The sequence below is a fragment of the Neophocaena asiaeorientalis genome, unplaced genomic scaffold (assembly GCF_003031525.2).
Source record: "Neophocaena asiaeorientalis asiaeorientalis breed wild unplaced genomic scaffold, Neophocaena_asiaeorientalis_V1.1 scaffold828, whole genome shotgun sequence".
Classification (NCBI taxonomy): Eukaryota; Metazoa; Chordata; class Mammalia; order Artiodactyla; family Phocoenidae; genus Neophocaena; species Neophocaena asiaeorientalis.
Genome location: NW_020175443.1, coordinates 1669986 through 1690318, shown reverse-complemented (window position 1 = coordinate 1690318; position 20333 = coordinate 1669986). Strand labels below are relative to the sequence as shown.

At 58.7% G+C, this 20333-nt stretch overlaps 1 protein-coding gene across 3 annotated transcripts in view; it reads right to left on the bottom strand.

Moving 5' to 3' along the window:
• The window catches only part of OSBP2 (oxysterol binding protein 2), a 145254-nt gene that overhangs the window by 19674 nt on the left and 105247 nt on the right, over window positions 1-20333 (bottom strand). For all 3 annotated transcript variants that reach the window (XM_024767995.1, XM_024767994.1, XM_024767996.1), the window contains one exon: window positions 12102-12358. In XM_024767995.1, coding sequence (XP_024623763.1) covers window positions 12102-12358 — 257 coding nt within the window. The remainder of the gene's footprint in view (window positions 1-12101; window positions 12359-20333) is intronic.

The window sequence follows — 20333 nt, the reverse complement described above, 5'->3', positions numbered from 1 at the left end:
GAGAGACTTTAGTGGGGAAGGAAAGAAATCTCCTTATGCACTTAGCAGGCTCTGGAGGTGAGAGAGGCTGCATCCAGGGCTGTTGCAGGTCTGGGGCTATTCTGGATCTATAAGGCCCACTGGTGCAGAGCTGCAGTCAGTGACTACCATGCAATTTGGGGACCCCCAAGGTGGGCTCCTGAGTGGCCTGTGTCCACTTCATCCTTGCTTCCCTTGACCCTAAGCTCGGCCCCAGTGCCTAGTCAGGTTATTCTGGGCTCCAGCCACCCATTTGCTGACCAAGGAAGGAGTCCTAACTGCAGGGGCGCCGTCACTCTGCCGCTGCCCCAGCAGCTCTCAGACCACCGAGCCAGGTGCGCGGTGCTGTCAGAAACGCATCCCAGAGGCCTGGCTCTGGCAGGTGTGTGTGGGGGGGTGCCCTTGTCTACCTGGGCAGCGCCGGGTCCACCGCTTCAGGGAAGCCCCTTGCTGGATCCTCCTGTCCCCCTGAGACTGAGGCCCAGGGAGGAGGGGCTTCCCAGGTCAACAATGGGCGAACAGGACAGGACCCCAGGCCACATGAGGCACGGTCCCCTTGCCTGGCTGTCTTGGGGAGAAGGTGCAGGGGCCCGGGCTGTGTCATGCATGGAGCCTTGTTACAGGTGAGACACACGATGGGTGCTTCATGTTTTCTGGTTCTTAGGGTCTGTGGGTGCCCTGCCTGGTGGCAGGTTGCCTGCCCCATCAGACTAGCTTTGCAGCTGCACAAGAGCCTCTGGACTCTGCCCTCGCCTTTCCTTAGCGCTGCTCCGTCGTACCTGCCGCTGTCACTCCCTGCCAACCCTCTACAGCTCCTGCAGTCATCTCGCTGAGTTTTAACACAGATGGACACTTTCCTTTCATATAATTCATGGCATTTAAAACAAGGCTTATTGGGCTTCCTTGTTGGCACAGTGGTTAAGAATCCGCCTGTCAGTGCAGGGGACACAGGTTCAATCCCTGGTCTGGGAAGATCTCACATTCTGTGGAAAAACTAAACCCGTACGCCACAACTACTGAGCCTGCGCTCTACAGCCCGTGAGTCGCAACTACTGAAGCCCGCGCACCTTAGAGCCCCATGCTCTGCAACAAGAAAAGCCACCGCAATGAGAAGCCCGTGCACTGCAATGAAGAGTAGCCCCCGCTCGCCGCAACTAGAGAAAGCCCGCACTCAGCAACAAAGACCAATGCAGCCAAAAATAAATACATTAATTTATAAAATAAAACAAGGCTTATAAAAGAGCCACAAATAACAGTATAAAATAGCCAAATGTCATGGTAAATAATTCTACAAACTCATGTCAGAGAGCTCTACATGGCCTCTGACCTTCCTAGCAGCAAAAGCAAAGAAGGAAAGATAACAAGTTTATAGTTCCGGAACTATATACTCAGTATCTTTTAATAACCTATAAGGAAAAAGAATCTGAAGAATAAATAACTGAATCACTTTGCTGTACACCTGAAACTAACACAACATTGTAAATCAACTTCAATAAAAAATAAAATTTTAAAAAGCAGAGAGGGAAAGATGATTGTGCTGCAAAGATGAATTAGGCTCCCTTCCTCCTGCCCTTGATGTTCGTGACGCTCTCATCACTATAGGAATGGTATGGAAGGGAAAACAGTGTTGGTTTCATTTTCTGAGACAGCTGACAGCCTCTCACAGACCTGGTCCCAGACCCTCTCCACACTCAGCTCCTGGGGCCCCGTCCTGCCCCACGCCCTCCCTCCTGTGTGACCACGTGCCTTTCTCCCCTTCTCTGGCCCCACCTCCCTCAGACCCCCCATCCCCTGTGGGTCAGGGCTGTCGGTGCCGGTGCCAGGAGGGGTGGCGCACTCTCACAAGCACTGAGGTGGCTGTTTTAACAGCGTGACCGAGGAAGACATGGAGGCTCAGGGAGACCAAGGGACTTGATCAAGGCCACAGGCCGTGCGTGTAGGGCCAGGGTCCAAGTTTCCCAGGGCGTGGAACCAGCACTGTCACTGTTTATTTTGTCAAGCTGGATCCTTACCCCCATCCGGATGCCCATTGAGGCGATGTGGGGTCCCAGGGCCTTCCCGGAGTGGGGTTGGGTTCCTGGAGATGCTCGCTAACAAGGATGTTGGGGAATAACCCTGTTCAAGCAACAGGACCCAGCCATGCCTGGTCCCTGCAGCAGAAGCTGTTGCCCACACAGCCAGGGCTGCCGGCTGATAACCTGGGTGCCCTCCACCTTGCTGTCCCTGCAGGACAGGCTGATATGGAGCAGCAGAGGGGCAGGAAGTCAAATCCCCAGGACAGCGGGGGCCTCATCGGGGCCACATGCAGCTGGGCTGGGCGATGAAGATCAGAGCATGTCAGAGTTGCCTGAAGAGGGGGGCACGGCAGAGGCTGCTGTACCCCAATATCGAGGGGCTCATGTGGCTGGACCAGGGCCTTTTCCACTGACTCCGGGGTACGGGGGTCATCTGCAGCTGATGAGCTGCTCTGGCCACCCTGCAGGCTGTGGAGAGCCCGCCTGCCCCCTCTGCCCTGAGGTGCCTACCTGGTGTCCATCCCCAACTGCGCCGGTTTCCTCTGATGCTGCCGACCTTCTCCAGGCCCCATCCCAGCCAGCCGCGAACAGAGGCAGGTGCCGGTCTGGCCGCGCCGCCCTGGAATGCTGAGCTGGGCTGTGCGCCGTGTGCTCGCTAAGCTGGATTAGGCCTGGGGCCCGGCGATGGGCGGGTGGCTGGGGTGGCTCCCAGGGGCCCAGGAAGGGCCTGGCTGACCCTGGCCCTGAACACGGTCACACTTCCCCTGAGGCCCCACCACAACTCTCAGAGCTCACGCGCCGCCCTGACCAGGAGCAGAGCCACAGGCCACCCCAAAGCCCCCGACTCAGACACACTGGGCCTGCATCCAGGCCCCTCACGGCATCACCTCGCTGCCTACTCTGGGGCAGGCCCATAACCTCCTGGACCTCAGTGTTCTCGTGAACAGAGGGCTGAACCCCAGGACTCCTGCAGAGTCCCCAATTCTGTGACCCACTGGGGTGATCGTCCCCTGGACGGGAACTGGGTTCCAGTCTCCCAGGCCTGCCCCTTCCTCGCACCCCCATGGCTGTCGAGAGTGTCCCTGAGATGAAGAGGTGCAGGGTCCTGTGGGCAGTGCGATTCTACCTCTGTGGGGAAGGCAGGGGGCCTGTTGACACGCCCAAAGCAGAGTGAGAACCAAAAGCCCAGAAAGGAAATGGCGGCACCTCCCCCATGCCCCTGCACGGAGGCACCCACCGGGGACTCTCCCTTCCCAGAAGCCGGGCCCGTGAAGGGGGCTATGAGGGCTGTCTGCCCGGGGAAGTGTGTCGGGGCCCAATGGGAGTGGCTACCGGTCACCCCGACAGGTGTCGCACAGGACAGATGCGGAGTGTCTGAGCCGGAAACCTTGCCCAGCTGTGCCTGGGAGGAAGGAGGACGAACGCTAATCGCTTTTGCTGTTCCTAATCCTAATCCCGACCACAACCTCGCTGCTCCTCAAATGCGGGCGGGCGAGCAGGGCATGTGGGCAGTGGCCTGGGTCTCCTGCCCACCCTGTGTATGGCCTGGGGAGCCTCTCAAGCTCTAGGAGAGTCTGCAGAGCCGGGACCCCGCTCGGGCCCAGCCTTTAGTGGCCACGTGGAAACCATCGGTCTCCTGCACGGTCACTGCCGTCCTAGCCGGGCCATGAAGAGGGTGCCGGAGAGTCGCTGGATGTCGGGTGGGCAGCCCTCGGAGCCACAGAGGAGGTGGGGACAAGGGCCAAATGCCTGGTGGTTCCAGGCTGGGCGGGTGCCCTGGGCCGACAGGGCCAGCTCGGTGACTGTCCCCAGCTGTCGCCACACAGCAGGTTCTGATAACCCTGCTTGCAGGGAGGAAGGGAGAAAGGGCCACGTTTCCACCTGCAGCCAGCCAGGACCTGCCCTGGGGCTGACAGCCATGTGACTGGCCTGCCGTGGCTCTCAGGCGCAGGGCTGCCAGGTCAGTGGGTGGCCAGGGCCGAGGCTGCCCCACCATCTACCCCACCACATCGATCCTCACATGGCCAGGTCACTATGGACCCACCTCTCAATGGTCTGTAGTAATAATAAAGGTGGCGAACAGGAGAAAAACGTGCAGAATCACGGGTTCCCTGAGCCCCTCTGCATGGCCAGCAGCTCACACTGGGGACACATCAGGGTCAACACAGTCTCTCCTTCCCCTCCCACTGAGGAGCAACAGGCTGGCCTCAGCACATTACCTCCCGACGGTGGGAAAGGGCTGAGATTCAGGCTGGGACTGTCTGGCTCGGAGGCAGCCATGCTGGATGAAACACAGCCATCTCATGCTCCAAGACCAAGAGCGGGTCCCCCGGGAGCTGCGATGGGGGTGCCAGGCTCTCCCGGGGGTCCCTCTGGCTCAGTCTCAGCCACGCCGCCATGCTCCGCATCCACCACCCTCCCGGCCCCTGGAGGCTGGGCAGCTCCCAGGGCCGGGCCCCCTTCTCACGTGGCCCTCGGCTTGGGTTGCCCCTTTTACAGGGGCCGGCCCCTCTCGGACACGGAGGGGATGGTCACGGCTTCTTCTTAATGTGACTCACTCACAGCACTGGGGAGTCAGCTTCTCACTTCAGTTCAAACTTTAAAATAGCCCTTTCCACATTCAAAATAGTTTACCCCTCGTGCACAGGAACCAGCACCATCTGGCTGCCAGTTTGCCAACCGATTTTAGACCGTCCTGGAATCTATTTTTACTCATCTCCCCAAGCCCCAAGTGAGCAAGCTGTCAGGGGCAGAACAGAGGTCAGCTGGACAGGAACCTGCCCATGGGCCCCGGAAGGACGAGGAGGGCGGCTCTGGGGCCTCTCACCACCACTCTGCTTGGGTGGGTGTGAGGAGCCCCTCATGATCTCCAAACAGGGCTCAGTGAAGCCTCAGAGCATTTCCAGCGGTAAACAGCCCCTTCTGATCTGGTCCGTTTCTATGATGCCACAAATCCAAGGTCCTGGCCAAGTGCCCTGAGTTGCTGCCTCTGCGTCTATGTACCCCCCGCCTCCCCCACCTATCCTCATCTGCGTCCCTGTTCCCACTCCCGCCGGCCACCTCCCCCAGCCCCCAGTGCCTCTGCTCCCACCTCATCGTGCTCTCACAGCTCCTCCAACTGGAGCTGAAGCCCCCTCCCTCCAGGCCCAGCTGTCCTGGGCATGCGTCCTCCGCCACTTCCCCATGCCCCTGCCGTCAGGATCTGCGCCCCATCCCACCCGGCCAGCTCTATTGCGGGCACCAGGGTGTGTCCCTCGTGGGCCACTTCCTTGGTAAAAGCATGCCGGGTCCGTCCCACTGGGCCCTTGGAGGGGGGCCTGGTGGGCACCACCCTCTGTTGGCCAGCACCCACCCCCTGGCTTTCTGCACCTCGACTGTCTTTGGTCTTTTGTGGGGCTTGCCTACCATCCAGCTCTGCTTGCCCACTGGCTGCCCAAAACCTGTTCCTGAGGTCAAGGGCCCCCCAACTCTGAGGGGCCTCTCACAACTCAGGTGTGGGGGCCATGTCAGGAGGGGGCCTGCAGAAGCAGAAGTGGGGAGCAAGCCCTGAGGCTGCCAGCCGACGGAGGGGCTCAGCGCCTTCACGCTGGTACTGTGGCTGCCTCCAGGCCTGCCTGAGAGTCACAGAAGCGGCTCTCTCCCTGCCACCTGGCAGGTGGACAGACCCTGTTTCCCCCACAGGGAGGGGAGCATGCACCCTACCAGCCCAGGGCAGGCTCGCCCCAGAATGACCGTGGCACCACTGTGGGGCTCTTCTGCCCAGGGCAGGGGCCCAAGGCCAACCCACAGGGGAGCCCAGGTGTGCTGCGCCTAGTGACAGGTAACACAGCCCTGGCCCTCTGCACAGAGCCCCGCAGCCAGCAATGGGGATGGCCCAGGACCAACGGCTATGACCCTCTGTGCTCATGTAGCCGCCGGGCCTGCTACCCTTGGGCAAAATGACTGCTCTGGGCCTCGGGGGTGGCACGTGAATAATACAAACGACAGCGATGACAAGGAAGCTGTAATGACACCAACCTCACATGGCCATTGTGAGAAGCAAAGTAACGGGAGGAAACTGGGGCGGGCGCCTGCTATCACACTGCCACCATCCCAGAGGCCTGCCTCCAAACCAGGGCGCTCTGCTTTCCCACAAAGACAAACTTGCGGGAAAAAAGAAGAAAATGGGAGTTTGTTCTTTTCACTTTATGGAAACAAATACCCAAAGCCTGAGCTGGTAACATGTATTAATTCTGCCATTCTCTACCTCAAACCTCGTGATGGAGCCAATGCTGTAACACCGCATGCGTCCTGGTTCTCGGGGAGGGAGGTGCCGCTTGCAGTCCCCACACCAGGGCCGGGGGAGCCCTGCACACGTGCAGCGCTTCGAGGCTCAGTCTCTGAACCACAGCTTATCACTGCGCTGTGAAGTTCCTTCTAAATGGCATCAAACGCAGTTACCCAGACGGTGATCCAAGCATGGACCCGCTGCACTGCCTTTGATCAGACTCACAAAATCACCCACTAGGGAATTTTGCCAGACACTAAGCAATTCACTCAGTCGCTCCCACGTTCTTTCACAACCAACTCCTCTCTCTTATTCACTGAGGCTCCCATATGCTGCTGGACACTGTGCCAGGCATGGAAGCTCCAGGGCTCCCAGCATCACCAGGGAGACCATGTCCTGTCTCTGCACACTGCTGCAGTAGAAAAGCCCATGAAACAACAAGGTCCTACTGTAGAGCACAGGGAACTATATTCAACATCCTGGGATAAACCATAATGGAAAAAAATATAAAAAGGAATGTATACATGTGTATAACTGAGTCACTCTGCTGTACAGCAGAAATTAACACCACATTGTAAGTCAACTATACTTCAATTAAATAAGTTATTTAAAAAAGAAAGAAAGAAAGAAAAGCCCACGAGACTCATGGACCTGCAGACAGGGCGACGTCAGCAGAGTGGGGCGGGGATGCGGAGCTGGGAGTGGGGTAAACGTGGGCAGAGGAGGGGTTCCTGACCCTCCTTCCCCCGCTCAAGGGAGGGATGGGTTTATTTCCCTCCTATGAGGCGCAAGGCTCTGGGGCCTGAAGACCTGGGCTCTTATCCTTAGCAGCTGCCTCAGTTCCCCCACTATAAGCGGCTCAGTGGGTCGGGGGGTGATGATGCATGCAGAACGCCTTGCAGGCGACGTGACCATGGGTAGTTGATCCTCTCTCCTGTCCTGGCTCCCTGCTGGCCAGGGCCCCACCAGCCCCTGGCACCCAGGGCTGACCCAGCCAGGTGGACTGTGAGATGGGCCCTGGGAGTAGCCGTGGGCTTGCTGGTGGGCTTCCCAGGAGAGGTAATGTACATCTGAGGGGTGATAGGTGGGGAGAGTCTGAGAGGCTGTGGCCTCCTCAGGTTAGGTGAGTGGCCAACTCTGGCAGGGGACGGGAGGCAGACGGGGAACAGGTGGGAGAGGAGGCTGGGAGGGGCTGCTGGGCCCCTGGGGACAGTCAGGGGTCATGTGAACCCCACACCTGTTCCTCCCAGGTGGGAAGGAGATGTGTCTGCTCTCATTTCCAGGGCAGCGGGTGGTAAGGCCGTCATCCACACAGCCAGCGAGCTTCGCCCAAAGACCAGGTCCTGCCCAAGGGGCCACCACAACTGGGGAACTGTCCGCAGAGGCCCAGGAAGGGTAAAAGGGTGGGGGAGCTTTAGAGCCTGATGGCGTGGGTGCCGTCCCAGCACAACGCTTACAGGGAACCATGTGTAAAAAGCTCAGCACCCCCTGTGCACAGCAAGTGTCCACAGCTAGTGTTTTCCTTCCCTGCCTGGGAGAAATCCTCCTGACCCTTTCTGGCCCCACTCTGTGGCCACTACCTCTCCCTCTGCAGGCCCCGCCCTGCCACGGAGGGTCACTCCCCAGCCCTTCCATGGCCCTCTACACACTTGACCTTCACCAGTGGGTGTGTGAGCTGCTGCCCTGCTTAGCTACTCCTCCCAAAGGCTGTCCTGCTGAGCCCACGTGAGACTCAGCATCACAAGGAAGATCCCTGGACCATCCCTGGGATCCCTGGATCCTCAGGGGCTGGACGGGTCTGCCTGGTCCTCGCCGAGTCCCTACCTGGCACAGGCCTGGGGCAGGATCAGTGGGAAGCCACTCAGGTCTGGGTTCAAATCCCATCAGGCAGGACTTTCCTAACTGCTTGAGCCCCAAGTTCACTATGGGGCCGCTGACCTGCTCAGCTGCTGCCCCCCGAGGCCTCCTGAAGGCCCACCAGGCACCACCCTCGCAGGCCTGCTAGAAAGAACCCTGCCAACCGAAACCACAATAGGACGGAAGGAGGCCGGGGCTCAGTACCACGTTCCCGTGGGGAAAAAAAAAAAACACGTTTATGACTTGATTTCATAAAGCTCTGTTCCTGTGTCTCAGCAACCAGGCTGGGTCATTTCTCTGCAAGGCCAGGTGACCAGGGTGGCGAGGGGTAGTGACCAGCAGCTCTGCAGTAAAAAAAAAAAAACACGTTTATGACTTGATTTCATAAAGCTCTGTTCCTGTGTCTCAGCAACCAGGCTGGGTCATTTCTCTGCAAGGCCAGGTGACCAGGGTAGTGACCAGCAGCTCTGCACCCTGCTCAGAGCCTGCACTTTCTCACTGACCTCGTCCAGGTGAGGAAACAGGGCTAGAATGGCTTTGTAAATGGTCACTTAGCAGGTAAGTGAGATGTGGGCCACTTAGAACTTTTTCCCCTGAGATACAAGACCCACTTTGATTGAGACAGAGTGTATTGGGCACTCCCACTGGGCTACTATTGGGGCCACAGGTGAGTAAGACCTGAGCTTGACCTCAAGGGGCACAAAGCCTGGTGGGGGATCAGACGTTGAAATAATGGGCTAAACACTGCTCAGTGGGCTGGGACCACTGGGGGATCTAACCAGGAGGAACGGCTTCCTGATAGGGAACTCGGAGAGCCTCCCGGCCGTGGTGACGTCCATGTGGGGTTCTGAAGGATAAAAAGGGATCTGCCAGGCATCTGAAGGGTGGGGAAGGGGTATTCTAGAGGGTACAGCGCAGGCAAGGGCAATACAGTTCAGTATTCCTGATCCAGAACCTCCCCCAGACATCCTGTTCCCTGAAACACGTACAAAAGAGGCCAGCCTCAAGGTGAGGGCCAGATGCCCCCTTGGGGAGCAGGGCCACAGGGACAGGCCTGCCTCAGTAGCCACGGTTCCTGGGATCTTGGAAACTGTCCAGAGAGCCTCCCTCCCTGCCCTGCTGGGAGCTCAGGATCTAAAGGCTAATGATAGTGATGCCTTCTCCTGAATCTGAAGGTTTAGAAATCTCCCTCTACTTCTCTCCTGAAGGCTGAACAACCCCAGACTCTTGGCCGTCTTGGGGAAAAGTGAAGAAGCAGCAGTCCATCTCCCTGTGTGGGGAAAGTGCAGCCTGCCCAGGGCCCTCCACAGGATGTGTTTGCCTGCGGGCTTTGTGTGGCCTGCCGTCCCCCATTTTCTGCTCCACTTCCATGACCCAGGCTTAATCGGAGCCTACGAGGTGGAAAACCCAGAGCCATTCACCATCCACAGGAGGGGGCTGCCCTGGCTGTGCGGCTGGTGGGAGGAGAGATTCCCTGAGTTCCCCAGTAGGGGCTCCCATCAGTCAGGGCAGGGGGCAGGGAGGGGATGGTGGAGAGGCAGTAGGAAGCCAGTGTGGGGGAAGCAGCTTCCTCTTCTTACACTGAGATCTGGGCGGATCTGAGGGATGAGGATTTGTGCCTTCTGGGGACAGCTGGGGGTGGCTTCCACCCATCCTGGGTCCCCACCTTCCCAGGAAAGACCCCGGTAGGGCTGCAGCCTAAAGGTAAAAGGCACACCAGGGACTCAGGTCCCTGAGAATGGGGGTTTGCCCCAGGTGGATGCGAGGCCACCCTCCATGTGCTGACCTCAGAGTGGAAGGGGACCTCTGCAGCCCTTGAGGGTCTCACCCTCACCGTCATGAGGGCCGTGACTCCCACAGCGTGCTACACAGACTTGGGTTTGCGTCCAGTTTGGCCACTTAGCAGCTGGTGACCCTGGGCAGCTCAGGGAGTTCTCTGTGCCTCTGTCTCCACGTGGATATTAGCGGTACTAACAAAGCTGTGGGGAGGGGTAAGTGGTCCTGGATGGGAGTGGGCTCCCCTCGGGGCTCGGGGGTGGGAGCCACATGGATGCCTTAGTTACAGCTCCCTGGTCCAAACCCCTCCTAGTAACAGGGGTGGAGGCCAAAGCCTGGCCAGGAGTGGGGACGTTTTGCCTAGGTGGCCCCTCTGCACACAGTGGGGGTTTGGGTGTTCAGGGTCTAACAGCCTCCCAAAACTGAGCCGGCTCTTGCCAGGTGAGAAGCAGCTGTCAGGAAGGGTCCCTGGAAGAAATGCAGGACTCTGCACTAGCCTGGGCTCCCAGCACCTCACTTCTGTGCCCCCACAGTGGAGGTGGATGGGAGAGGCCCTCACGTCAGGTTCATGTTTGCAGGGGGCGCAGATCCCAGCCCAGGGTGCAGGCTCCGTCACTTGGGTCCAGCACTCCTGGTGCCAGAACTGCTAACAGGCTTGCTAATCATCCCCAGGGGCCTGAGCTTCCCATCAAACAATTCATTACGCACTTAGGAGGCGAGCTGTTTTTATGGCTTCGTAAACACAGATGAGCCTCTGATGGCTGATAAAATACTTTCGCTAGAGACGGCAGCTGAGCAGCGCATTGTCTGGGAAAAACCAAAACCGCTTACTCAAGACGATGCGGCTTTAGTCTCCGCATGTGGGGAGGCCATGCCAGGGAAACCGCGGGGAAGCACAAATGCATCATTATGCCTTAAATGCTTGATATCGGTGCCTGTCACCGGAAGAAGGACAGTGACCGAGGCCCCTAGAGTCTGGGGGCTGTAAGGAGGCCAGAGGGCCCAGAGGGTGGACACGGGAAAAGGAGAGAGAAGACCAGCGACAGGGCCAAACAGCAGGGCGGCCACAGAGCTGCAGTCCAGCAGCCTCTCTGCACGTAGGCGCCACTGCACCCCTGAACGCCATGGACAAAGTCCACACCTGCGGGCACCTGTGCGTGTTTCCCTGGAGTCTGGGAAGAGGGTACAGGATCTTGGCCTGCAGTGGGCTCCAGCCTCCACCTTCCCACCCTGCCCTCAGGTTTCCTGGTGTTGGACGGAGAGCCTAGTCTCTGCTCTGACCCCCCAGCTGGGGCTCACCTGGGCACTGGTACTGCCCACTGTCTCTGCGGCCAGCCTGCCTGAACCGCGTTCTCTGGACCCACCTCCTCTGAGGCGGCCTCCATCTCCCCACACCTCTGTGCTCTGGCCCCCAGCTCCCACGGTGCCATCCTAGCTGGGATGTGCTCATCCTGGGGGCTGTCCTTGGGAGGAGGCTGTGGCCTCCTCTGACACATCAGACCTGTATCCAGAGGGAGCACATGCACCTCTGGGGAACACTCATCAGGCAGAAAGAGGAAGGACCCAGAAGCTCGGTTCAGCCTTGAACTCTCTGCCACCACGGAGAGACCCTCCCGGTTCGCGGTCACAGCTGTGTGGCTCCCAGAACCCGTGGAAAGGGGGAACTCCTGGGGCTGAACCCCTCAGTCCACAGATGTGGGTCCTCATTCAGCTACTTACTATCAGGTTGGCACGGCTGTGGTGGCCTCAACTCGAAAGCTCTTCTGACTGAGGGACCCCCACCACACATGCAAGCCCCCCATGGTTACAGGTCCCAATCCTGCTGCATCTGGACCACGTACTGCGGGAAAGAGCAGCAGCAGCTGTTGCTGAAAAATGCGGCAGCCGCGTCCCTACTGTGTGTGCTGAGCCGGCTGCTTAGGTTGGGCGCTGCCTTCCTCGCCCAGGCCTGAACCACCTGCGGGCTCAGCTGGATCTCACACCCAACTCCAAGCTCCACCCAACAATGAAAAGCAGTGTCCTCACCCCGTGACGACGCGTGGATGAGATGACATGGAGGATGACGAGAGCAAGAGGGAGCCCTGGCCTGTCCCTCACCCTGGCCACCCACTGGGGGACCGGGGAGCCACCTCCTCCTTGGGGCCCTGGGCCGGACCGGCGGCACTCACATTGATCATAGCATTTGAAGTGATGCGGAAGAGGGTGGCCCGCTCGCTGACCGCCTTCAGCTTCTCGCCACTCTCACAGGGGATCCTGAGGCTGTCCAGCTCGCTCAGGGAGCGCTGCAGTGCCACGCCGTGCTTGGCCACGAGCTCATTGCACGTGCTGAGGTCGTCTAGCTTTAGGGAGAGCTTCTTGATGGTGTCGTGTAGCTCGCTCTTGTCAGCTGGGGAGGCAGTCCCGTCCTCGTCGTCCCCAGAGTCATCTGTGGAGACACGCGGGGTCGCCATGGTTCTTACGGAGCAACACACACCCAGAGGTCCGGGAGGTGCCGGCTCCTGGCCAGGGCAAGGTGTCTGCACAGCCCCTCTGGAGTCAGTGGGGGGAACGGAAGAGGGGACCAGCTTGAATGACAGGGCCTGGGCTGTGCTTTGCAGGGGGCACCAGCACCCCCCAAGCTGATGTGCAGGCAGAGGTGGGCTGTCTGGGTGAAGAGGTGGAGATGGCTGTGTGGGAGCGGCTCCCATCCCAGACCCCGCAGACCCTGAATGAAGCCCGGGCACTGTCGCCGCATCACAGGCCCAGCCCGGGCTGACCCATGCCTCCCCCGCCAACCTGACCTTGCTCTCCGCTGTCCGCCCACCCCCGGTCCCTGCAAACAATGAGTGCTCATGCTTTGGGCCTTTCCCTCTGTGTCCCCACTGTATCCCCACTGTGTCCCCACTGCCTGAAACCTCCTCACCACCCCCAGCTCCTCAGAGGTCTCACCCCTGCCCAGCCCAATGCCGCCCCATCTTCAGAGCCGGCCTGAAGACCCCCCAGGCCGCAGTCACAGCTCCCTCCCCGCTGCAACCAGTGACCCCCTCCTGCAGGTCTCCCCTGAGGAGCAAGGCCATGCTCACCTATGGGCGTCTCTTGTGTGGAGACACTGGCTGTGGCCTCTCAATGGCCTTGTCAAGGTAGGGACTGTACCACTCCCAGGGGACAGACAGGTGATGAAGCTCAGGTAGGTGAAGCCCTGGCCCAGGCCCCCTGGCTAGTCTGTCTGCCTCCAGAGCCACCCTCTTCACGCCTGGGGGCCTCCATGAGGAGCCAGGCAGGTGCTCACGCCCCACCCCCTCCCTGCTTACTTGACCCCAGGTGCCCTTGGCACCCCTTCCTGGGAGTCTGAGGTACCTTGGAGCCTGGTCCGCTACCAGCCCAGCTTGTGTCCAAAGGGGCGCGGGGCTATGGGAGCCTCCGGGGTGCTCTGCGGCGAGTGGGGTGGGGTGGGGAGCTGGCCTGGGCCCTGCTGCTACTTCGACACTGGCCTGTGAGTACCAGAGGCTGTAATTGCTGAGCCGTGTCTGAGATGCCTTGATTTAGAAATAATTAACAAGAAACTTTTTTTTTGGTGAAGGAAATCTGTAACCCAAGATAGAAATTTTTGAAAAAAGGACGCATTGTGAGAGAACAGATTTCCTCCCATGGCAGACAGGGTGCATGGGGGTGGCCACAGCTGAGACACTGCTCCACACACGCCCTGAGCTGGAGGCAGGGCCTGGCCAGCCTTGGAGGGGTGCCTGGAGGGAGGAGGTGGCAGGGGGCAGCATCCAGGCTGGGGGCAGGGCTCGCCCACCCCATCCAGCCCAACTGCAGCCCCGAAATGACCCAGTGTCTGGAGACCACACGTGCCGGGCCAGGCCCTGGGCCACTCGCTTGACCAGTGTGAACGCTGAACCTCAGTGGCCAGCAGTGCAGGTGTGAAAACACAGCTTCTGAGACACCAAGCCACTGGTTTAGGGCCCTGTTATCAAGAGGGCAGTGCTGGATCTGAACCCAGGGGGATCTGCACGGAATTGTTTCCTCTCTCTGGATCACCTCAGAAAGGCTCCAATGGCTGACGTGTATCTTGCCTTCCTGGGTGCCAGGCACTGGGCAAGGCGCTGCCTTGGTTAATGCACGTTGATGACCCAGTGAGGTAGGTTTGAGGGGCAGACAGGTGCTTTGAAATTGCCCAGGGCCACAGGCGGGGAAATTCTGGAGCCTCCAGGCCTGTCCGGCTTCAGAGCCTAGGCTCTTAGTTACAACGCAACCTCCTCTCACTTTCCAGGTTCAACGTGTCAAACAACCAGAATGGCCACCAACCAGTCAGCACAGCTGCTGCTGGGCACTGGGAGGGGCGCACGGGGGCATGCTGACTGTGGGTCAGCCTGAAAGTGACCCCCTGTGCTCTGAGAAAGAACTGACCAACCTAACTCGGAGCATCTTCCTGCGGGACGGGCAGAAGGTGGGTAATCGCACCTTAGCAAGCAGCTCTTAGGGTCCACGTTCAGGTCCAGCTGCCAGGGACACAGGAAAGTGCTTGTTCTGCTCCCAAGTTGCTGGCTGTGTTGCTAGGGGAGGGATGGGAAGACACCTGACCAGCAAAGTCTGTTCTATGGGGATGCGCAGGCAGAGTACCTCTCAGAGGGACAGTGAGATCAGAATGAGGGAGGCGGGGAGGGACGAGAGGAGGAGTTACTGGATGAATGATCTTGGGTGCATCTCAGGAGGCCTGCATGGAAGCGGCAGGTCACACACAGAAGGGCAGGGTCTGGAGAAGGATGTGAGTAGTAGCACAGAGGAGCTAGCTGGAGAGGGCACAGCTAAGGAGCCTGGGCCTTCATCCCTTGGCAAAACGGAGTATGTAGGCATTTGAGCAGAGGTCCATGGATGAGAGGAGGCTGGTGACAGACTGAAGGGCATGAACTGTGGCCAGGCTGAGTCCCAGGTCTCAGTTCAGGGTCAGGGGTCTTTGCAAGGAGTAAATCCATGTGGGACACACAGATGAAGCTCAACATCAGAGATGCAAATGCAACCACTCAATGTGACGTTCCTCAAAGTAGCAAAAAGAATAGATGGCATTAACTCATCTTGTGCTTTCTGAAGGATGAACTGGCAGTTACCCATCTAGAGCCATGAAAAGGGCTCCTCGGCTTCCACTGTCCCCCCACACCCCCACCTGCCCCCCGGACGGGAGCTCTGCTGGTGGGGCATGTCGTCCAAGGAAGGAAAACACTCATATGTGCCAAGTCACTTAGGCTGTGGTTCTCAAGCTTGTGGCCTTGGGGGTTCTCAGGCTTTTCTGACCCCACACATCTTCACTGTCCCCACTCCCACTGGGAATAAAACTCAGGCACAGTGAGCATCTGAGAGGAACAAAGTAACAATCCACATCTCAATAACACAGCAGACACTGAACTATCCACAGACTTAAAAATCCTACAGGAATTCTGCAACTATATAAATACAAGAATAGCAGCAACTAGAATCTAGGACCACATCGAAGCCACACATCCACCCACGGTGGAGCCCTGGCCTGCCTCAAAGCTCATGTGAAGGCCAGAACTCAGCACAGAGCAGCTATGCGGAGGAGCTTCCAGGCTGCCCCTGGGGTAGGAAAAATCAGGTGGTCAGAGAGCAGAGGCTTGAGCTCCGGGGCACCTTCCCAGGCGGGGACGCTCACACGTCTGCCCCAGCCGCTGACATGAGGAGCCTGCGGTCCCTGCGCAGTGGGGAGGTGCCAGCACAGGGCCGAGGGTGGAGGAGGCAGGACTGGACAGGAGATCCCCTTCACCGGGCAGTAGGTGTGAGCAAGGGGCCGGTTAGGGGAGCCCAAAGTGCACATGGCACCTGCCCTCTGCCTGGTGAGGATCGTTTGCCATCCTCCACGCCGAATCTCAACCCCTGCGCACGAGGCCCGTCTCTCCCGCTCTCCCTGGGACACGCTGGCCTGCAGGGCCCCTCACCCACCCCCACCGAGCTCCCTGCGGTCAGTTGCCCTGCTCCAGGGCATACACAAGGTGCCGGCACTTCTTAAAGCACTGGACAAATAACTCATTTAATCTTTGCATCCTTAGCATCCTCATTTTACAGGTGAGAAAGCAGAGGATCAGAGCAGGACGGGTCCTACGGAGAGTAAGTGGTGGGGCTGGGGTCCCTCCCCTGGTCTCTCAGCACAGGCCACACTGAGGGGGTCACTAACAGGGGCATCTCACCCTGCCCTCTCCCTGCTAGCCTACATCATCTCACCCTCCTCCCCCACCCGTCCCGAGACTGTTAGCCTCACCAGGAAGAGGACAGAGCCAGAATGTCTGTACTGGGGATGGCGGCAGGACTGCAGACCCTGCCACCCACACCCTCATCTCAGCGGGAGGGCTGAGGTTCAGGGCAGGAAGCATCTGGCCAAGACCACCAGCAGCCAGAGAACAGGAGCCCACATCCCTGCATGACCAGCCTCCAAGGACAGTGACCCCAGGGAGCCAAACTGGAAGAAGGACTGGAGAGCTGGAGGGGGCAAAGGGGAGGCCCAGGCAGGGGGCAGGCGGCAGGGGCTTCTGCCCTCCCATCCTCCCGGCCCCAGCTGCCAGGGCCATCGTGCTGAACCCCTGCTTCCCCAGGCCTTGCTCTGCCTGCCTGTCTTGCGCTGCTGCTCTGGGTGTGCTTCTAACGTTCAGATCAAACCTTCACAGAAAAGCGACTCAGCAGGAGCCCAGTGAGTTGCTCCACCAGCTGCAAAGACTGTGGCTTCTGAGACCAGGAAGCGGGCCTGGCAGATGGGGAAGGTGACTCTGCTCTTCCCCAGGCAACTCTGCGCCAACGAGCCTGCACCTTCTAATGAGAAAGACTTCCTGGGGAACTCAGGCCTGACATTCCTCAGCCAGTGGCACCCCGAGCCTCCCTGGCTAAAGTGACAAAAGCAAACAGCAGCTCCAGACTGTGGAACATGTAAAGAACAATCAACCCAGCCTCCAAGCCAGGGGCGGGGTTCAAGGTAAGGTGCAGGCAGCTCTGGGGATGGCGGGATCACGTGCAGCAAATGACCGTGGAATAAAGGGCTCAAGCCTGTTCTCAGACACGACCATTTCTAGAAAAGCACCGACTCCTGAAATACCCACTGATTTTCACCAGCTAAATGCAAGAATGAATTCTCCTTTTTGTTAGATGAGAATAAATCCATAAAACTCGGGTTACCAACGTGTTTACAAGGCAGCAGTCACAACTTCTCTGTCCATCCTGGCCAGGCCAGCAGAGTACGGCAGTGACCTCCCATCCATGGCAAGCTTCCCAAGTGCATGAGTTTCCAACCCTTATCCTGGGTTGGCTAGTGTCCCCCCAAAATCATGCCCTTCCTGGAACTTCAGAATGTGACCTTATTTGGGCTGATGCAGGTATAATTAGTTAAGATGAGTCATATTGGAATAGGGCAGGTCCTTAATCTAATATGACTGACCTCCTTACAGGAAGAGAAGCAAAGACACAGAAACACTCGTGATGACACAGAGACTGGAGTGAAGCATCTGCAAGCCAAGGATTGCCAGCAACACCAGAAGATGATCAGTACTCTGACTTACTGCCCTGAGGGGTGGTCCCTGGATGCTCCCTAGATAAGCACTGAGACTCCCACCTGGGCACAGAGACCTCACAGGTCTCTCTGTTCTCCCCTCAAGCCTGGCACACATGCCTCCCTGACTGCTCAGGGAGGTGGCCTGGGACAGCGGAGGAGCCCGGTTCTGGGCCAGGCAGTCCTGCTTCAATCCCACGTGGCCTTGGCTAAGGGTGCTTGTCCATACTCTGGGGATATTCATACCTCCTCTGGAAAAGGATTTAAGTTCCCAGCGTGCAGCCAGGGCAGAGCTGGGACTTCCTGGCCCCCCACCCACCAATATCCCTGTCACCCTCATCAGCACAGCTCACTTTTTGCACATAACCAGTCTTGAGTTTACTTCAAATCATAGAGGCTTGGAGCCAGAGGGAGCCCCGGTGTTTCTGCTGTGCCCCCACCCCCGCTTGGGGGTCTCCTTGAGCCCTTCAGTAGCCGGCTGCAGCTGAGGAGCCACTGGGCACCCGCACCAGGGCTGGGACCCTGTTTTACCTGGAACTCCTGGGAAGGAGTGGGTTGCCATGGAAACAGCCAGCAGAGCCGAGCCAGGTGGGCTATTTTCCCCCCATCTTTGAGGAAAATGGATCAAGTTTCTGGGTGGGGAGGCAGCTTTTTGAAACCAAGAAACCAAAAGGCTGCACAGATTGGTCTGGAAGGTGGGGGAGGTGACATGGTGGGGACGTGGGAGCCAGTGGCCCTGTGGCTGCCCCATTTTGCATTGTCTCTTGCTTGTTTCTCTGGGGAATCTGGCTTTGCCCTCGCCTGCCCACAAGCTCCTCGGGGTCAAGGCACAGGATGACCAGGGCCCCCCTCCCCTCACACACTGTGGCTGGAGATGAGTGACAGCAGCACTGGCTGAGGAGGGGCCTCAGGACAGGTGAGGTGAAGGCTGGGGAAGCCCAGCACTCACGCCTCCCTCTGCACCTCCACCCAGCGCTGGGCAGGACAAGGTTTGGGGGGAGGTGGTGCTTAGATGGGTCCTGGCAGAGGGACAGGACTGCAGTGGAAGGGGACAGGCCTGTGGAGGTGAGCAGACAAGTTCAGGGACACCAGCAGGGTTCTGAACAGGGAGGGATATTCAGATGGCTCATCCACCTCTAGGTGCCAGGAAGCCAGGGACCCCCGCCCTCGCCCAGCCAGGTCATGCTCTGCCTGCGCTCCATGCCCTTGCTTCCTCTTGCCTCTTCAGCCCACCTAGTACCAGGGAGACCCTGTGGCTTTCCCACCTCCTTGCCACTCTCCAAATTTCTTTCCTCCTCTCCTCCGTCTGCAGATGGCTGCTCCCGGGGCTTCCCTGGTGGCCCAGTGGTTAAGAATCCGCCTGCCAATGCAGGGGACACGGGTTCGAGCCCTGATCCAGGAAGATCCCACATGCCACAGAGCAACTAAGCCCACACGCCACAACTACTGAAGCCCGCGCACCTAGAGCCTGTGCTCCGCAACAAGAGAAACCACTGCAATGAGAAGCCCGCGCACCGCAATGAGTAGTAGCCCCCACTTGCACGCAGCAACGAAGACCCAACACTGCCAAAAATAATAAATAAATAAAATAAATTAATTTTTTTTAAAAAAGATGGCTGCTCCCCAAGGCCCAGTACCCATCGTTTCACCTGAGCACTGCCCTGAGCCCTTGGGCTCCCCAGCACTTGCCCCTGGACCTGCCTCCGGCTGATGGGAGTAACATTCAAAAATGTAAAAAGAAGGTGATGGCTTCTTGGATGACAAGGTACAAAACTTGCTAGCCAGGCACTAGGCCACTGACCAGGCAGGGCCCAGAGGGGGTCAGGGGAATAAGAGAGAAGCCTTGTCCCACTGGCCAGGAGTCACGGGAGGAGGCAGCTACACAAGGGGACCCACAGCCATCCATGGGTGGGTGGCGCAAGGCAGGTGGAGGCCAGCAGACAGCCAAGGAGTGCCACTAGCTGGTGTGGGGAAGGGGCGGGGGGAGCAGGACACATGCTGTCTGAGTGCCTGCTCACCCCAGGCTGGCCCCGTCCCAGCCCCCTGCCACTCCACAGAAGAGAGGGCACAGGGAGGGTGGGGAAGGATCCCTGCTCCCTGCTCCACCATGGCAGGGAGCCTGCATCAGTGCAGCATGGGCCCCGCTGTGCCCGTGGCCTGAGACCCAACTTAGAACGGCAGCTGACGATGCTGACATCATGCCCTGACCCAGCAGTGCTCCCTGACCCAGCAGCATGGTTAATGGATTAATGGGGACAAGCGCTGCTCCCCTCCATCTCCGCAGGACAGGGAGGGGACAAGGCCTAACCCCCGAGCCCTGCAGCCTTCCAGCCATGGTCTGGGACCCTGAGTGGCCACACCTCCCTGGGGCCCCCAGGACCCCATGGGGGGCTTTCATCTCACCTGAACACTAAGAACTTTGAGCAGGGAGTGCCTCCCGCCTTCCTGCAGTCTGGCTGTGCAGAGACCCCCGCCGCAGGCCCTCTGAGGAGACAAGCACAGCCAGCGGGCGTTGGTTTCAAGCGAGAACCGTGGGGCCCTGCACTCTCGGCAGAAAACAGCCACTTCCAATTTGCAGTGTTAGCATCTCAAAAATTCAATTACAGCAGGTTTGCTGACTGTTATTTAGATTTCAGGAGGTTTGTTAAGCTGCCCAAATTCAATTGCAGAATCCAATCAGCTGGATGCTGACAAAAGAAACAGGCCTTGAGGCAGGTCCACGAGGTCAAGTGACTTTGGTGGCTCTGAGACCCTACAGCCCTGTTGCTCAGTGACAGCCTATCCTGTGCTTCCTTGGGTCATGACTTCGCCACGTTATGACACAGTTTGCTGCACAAACCACACCCAGGAGAGGAATGGGTGGCGTGGAGAGTTA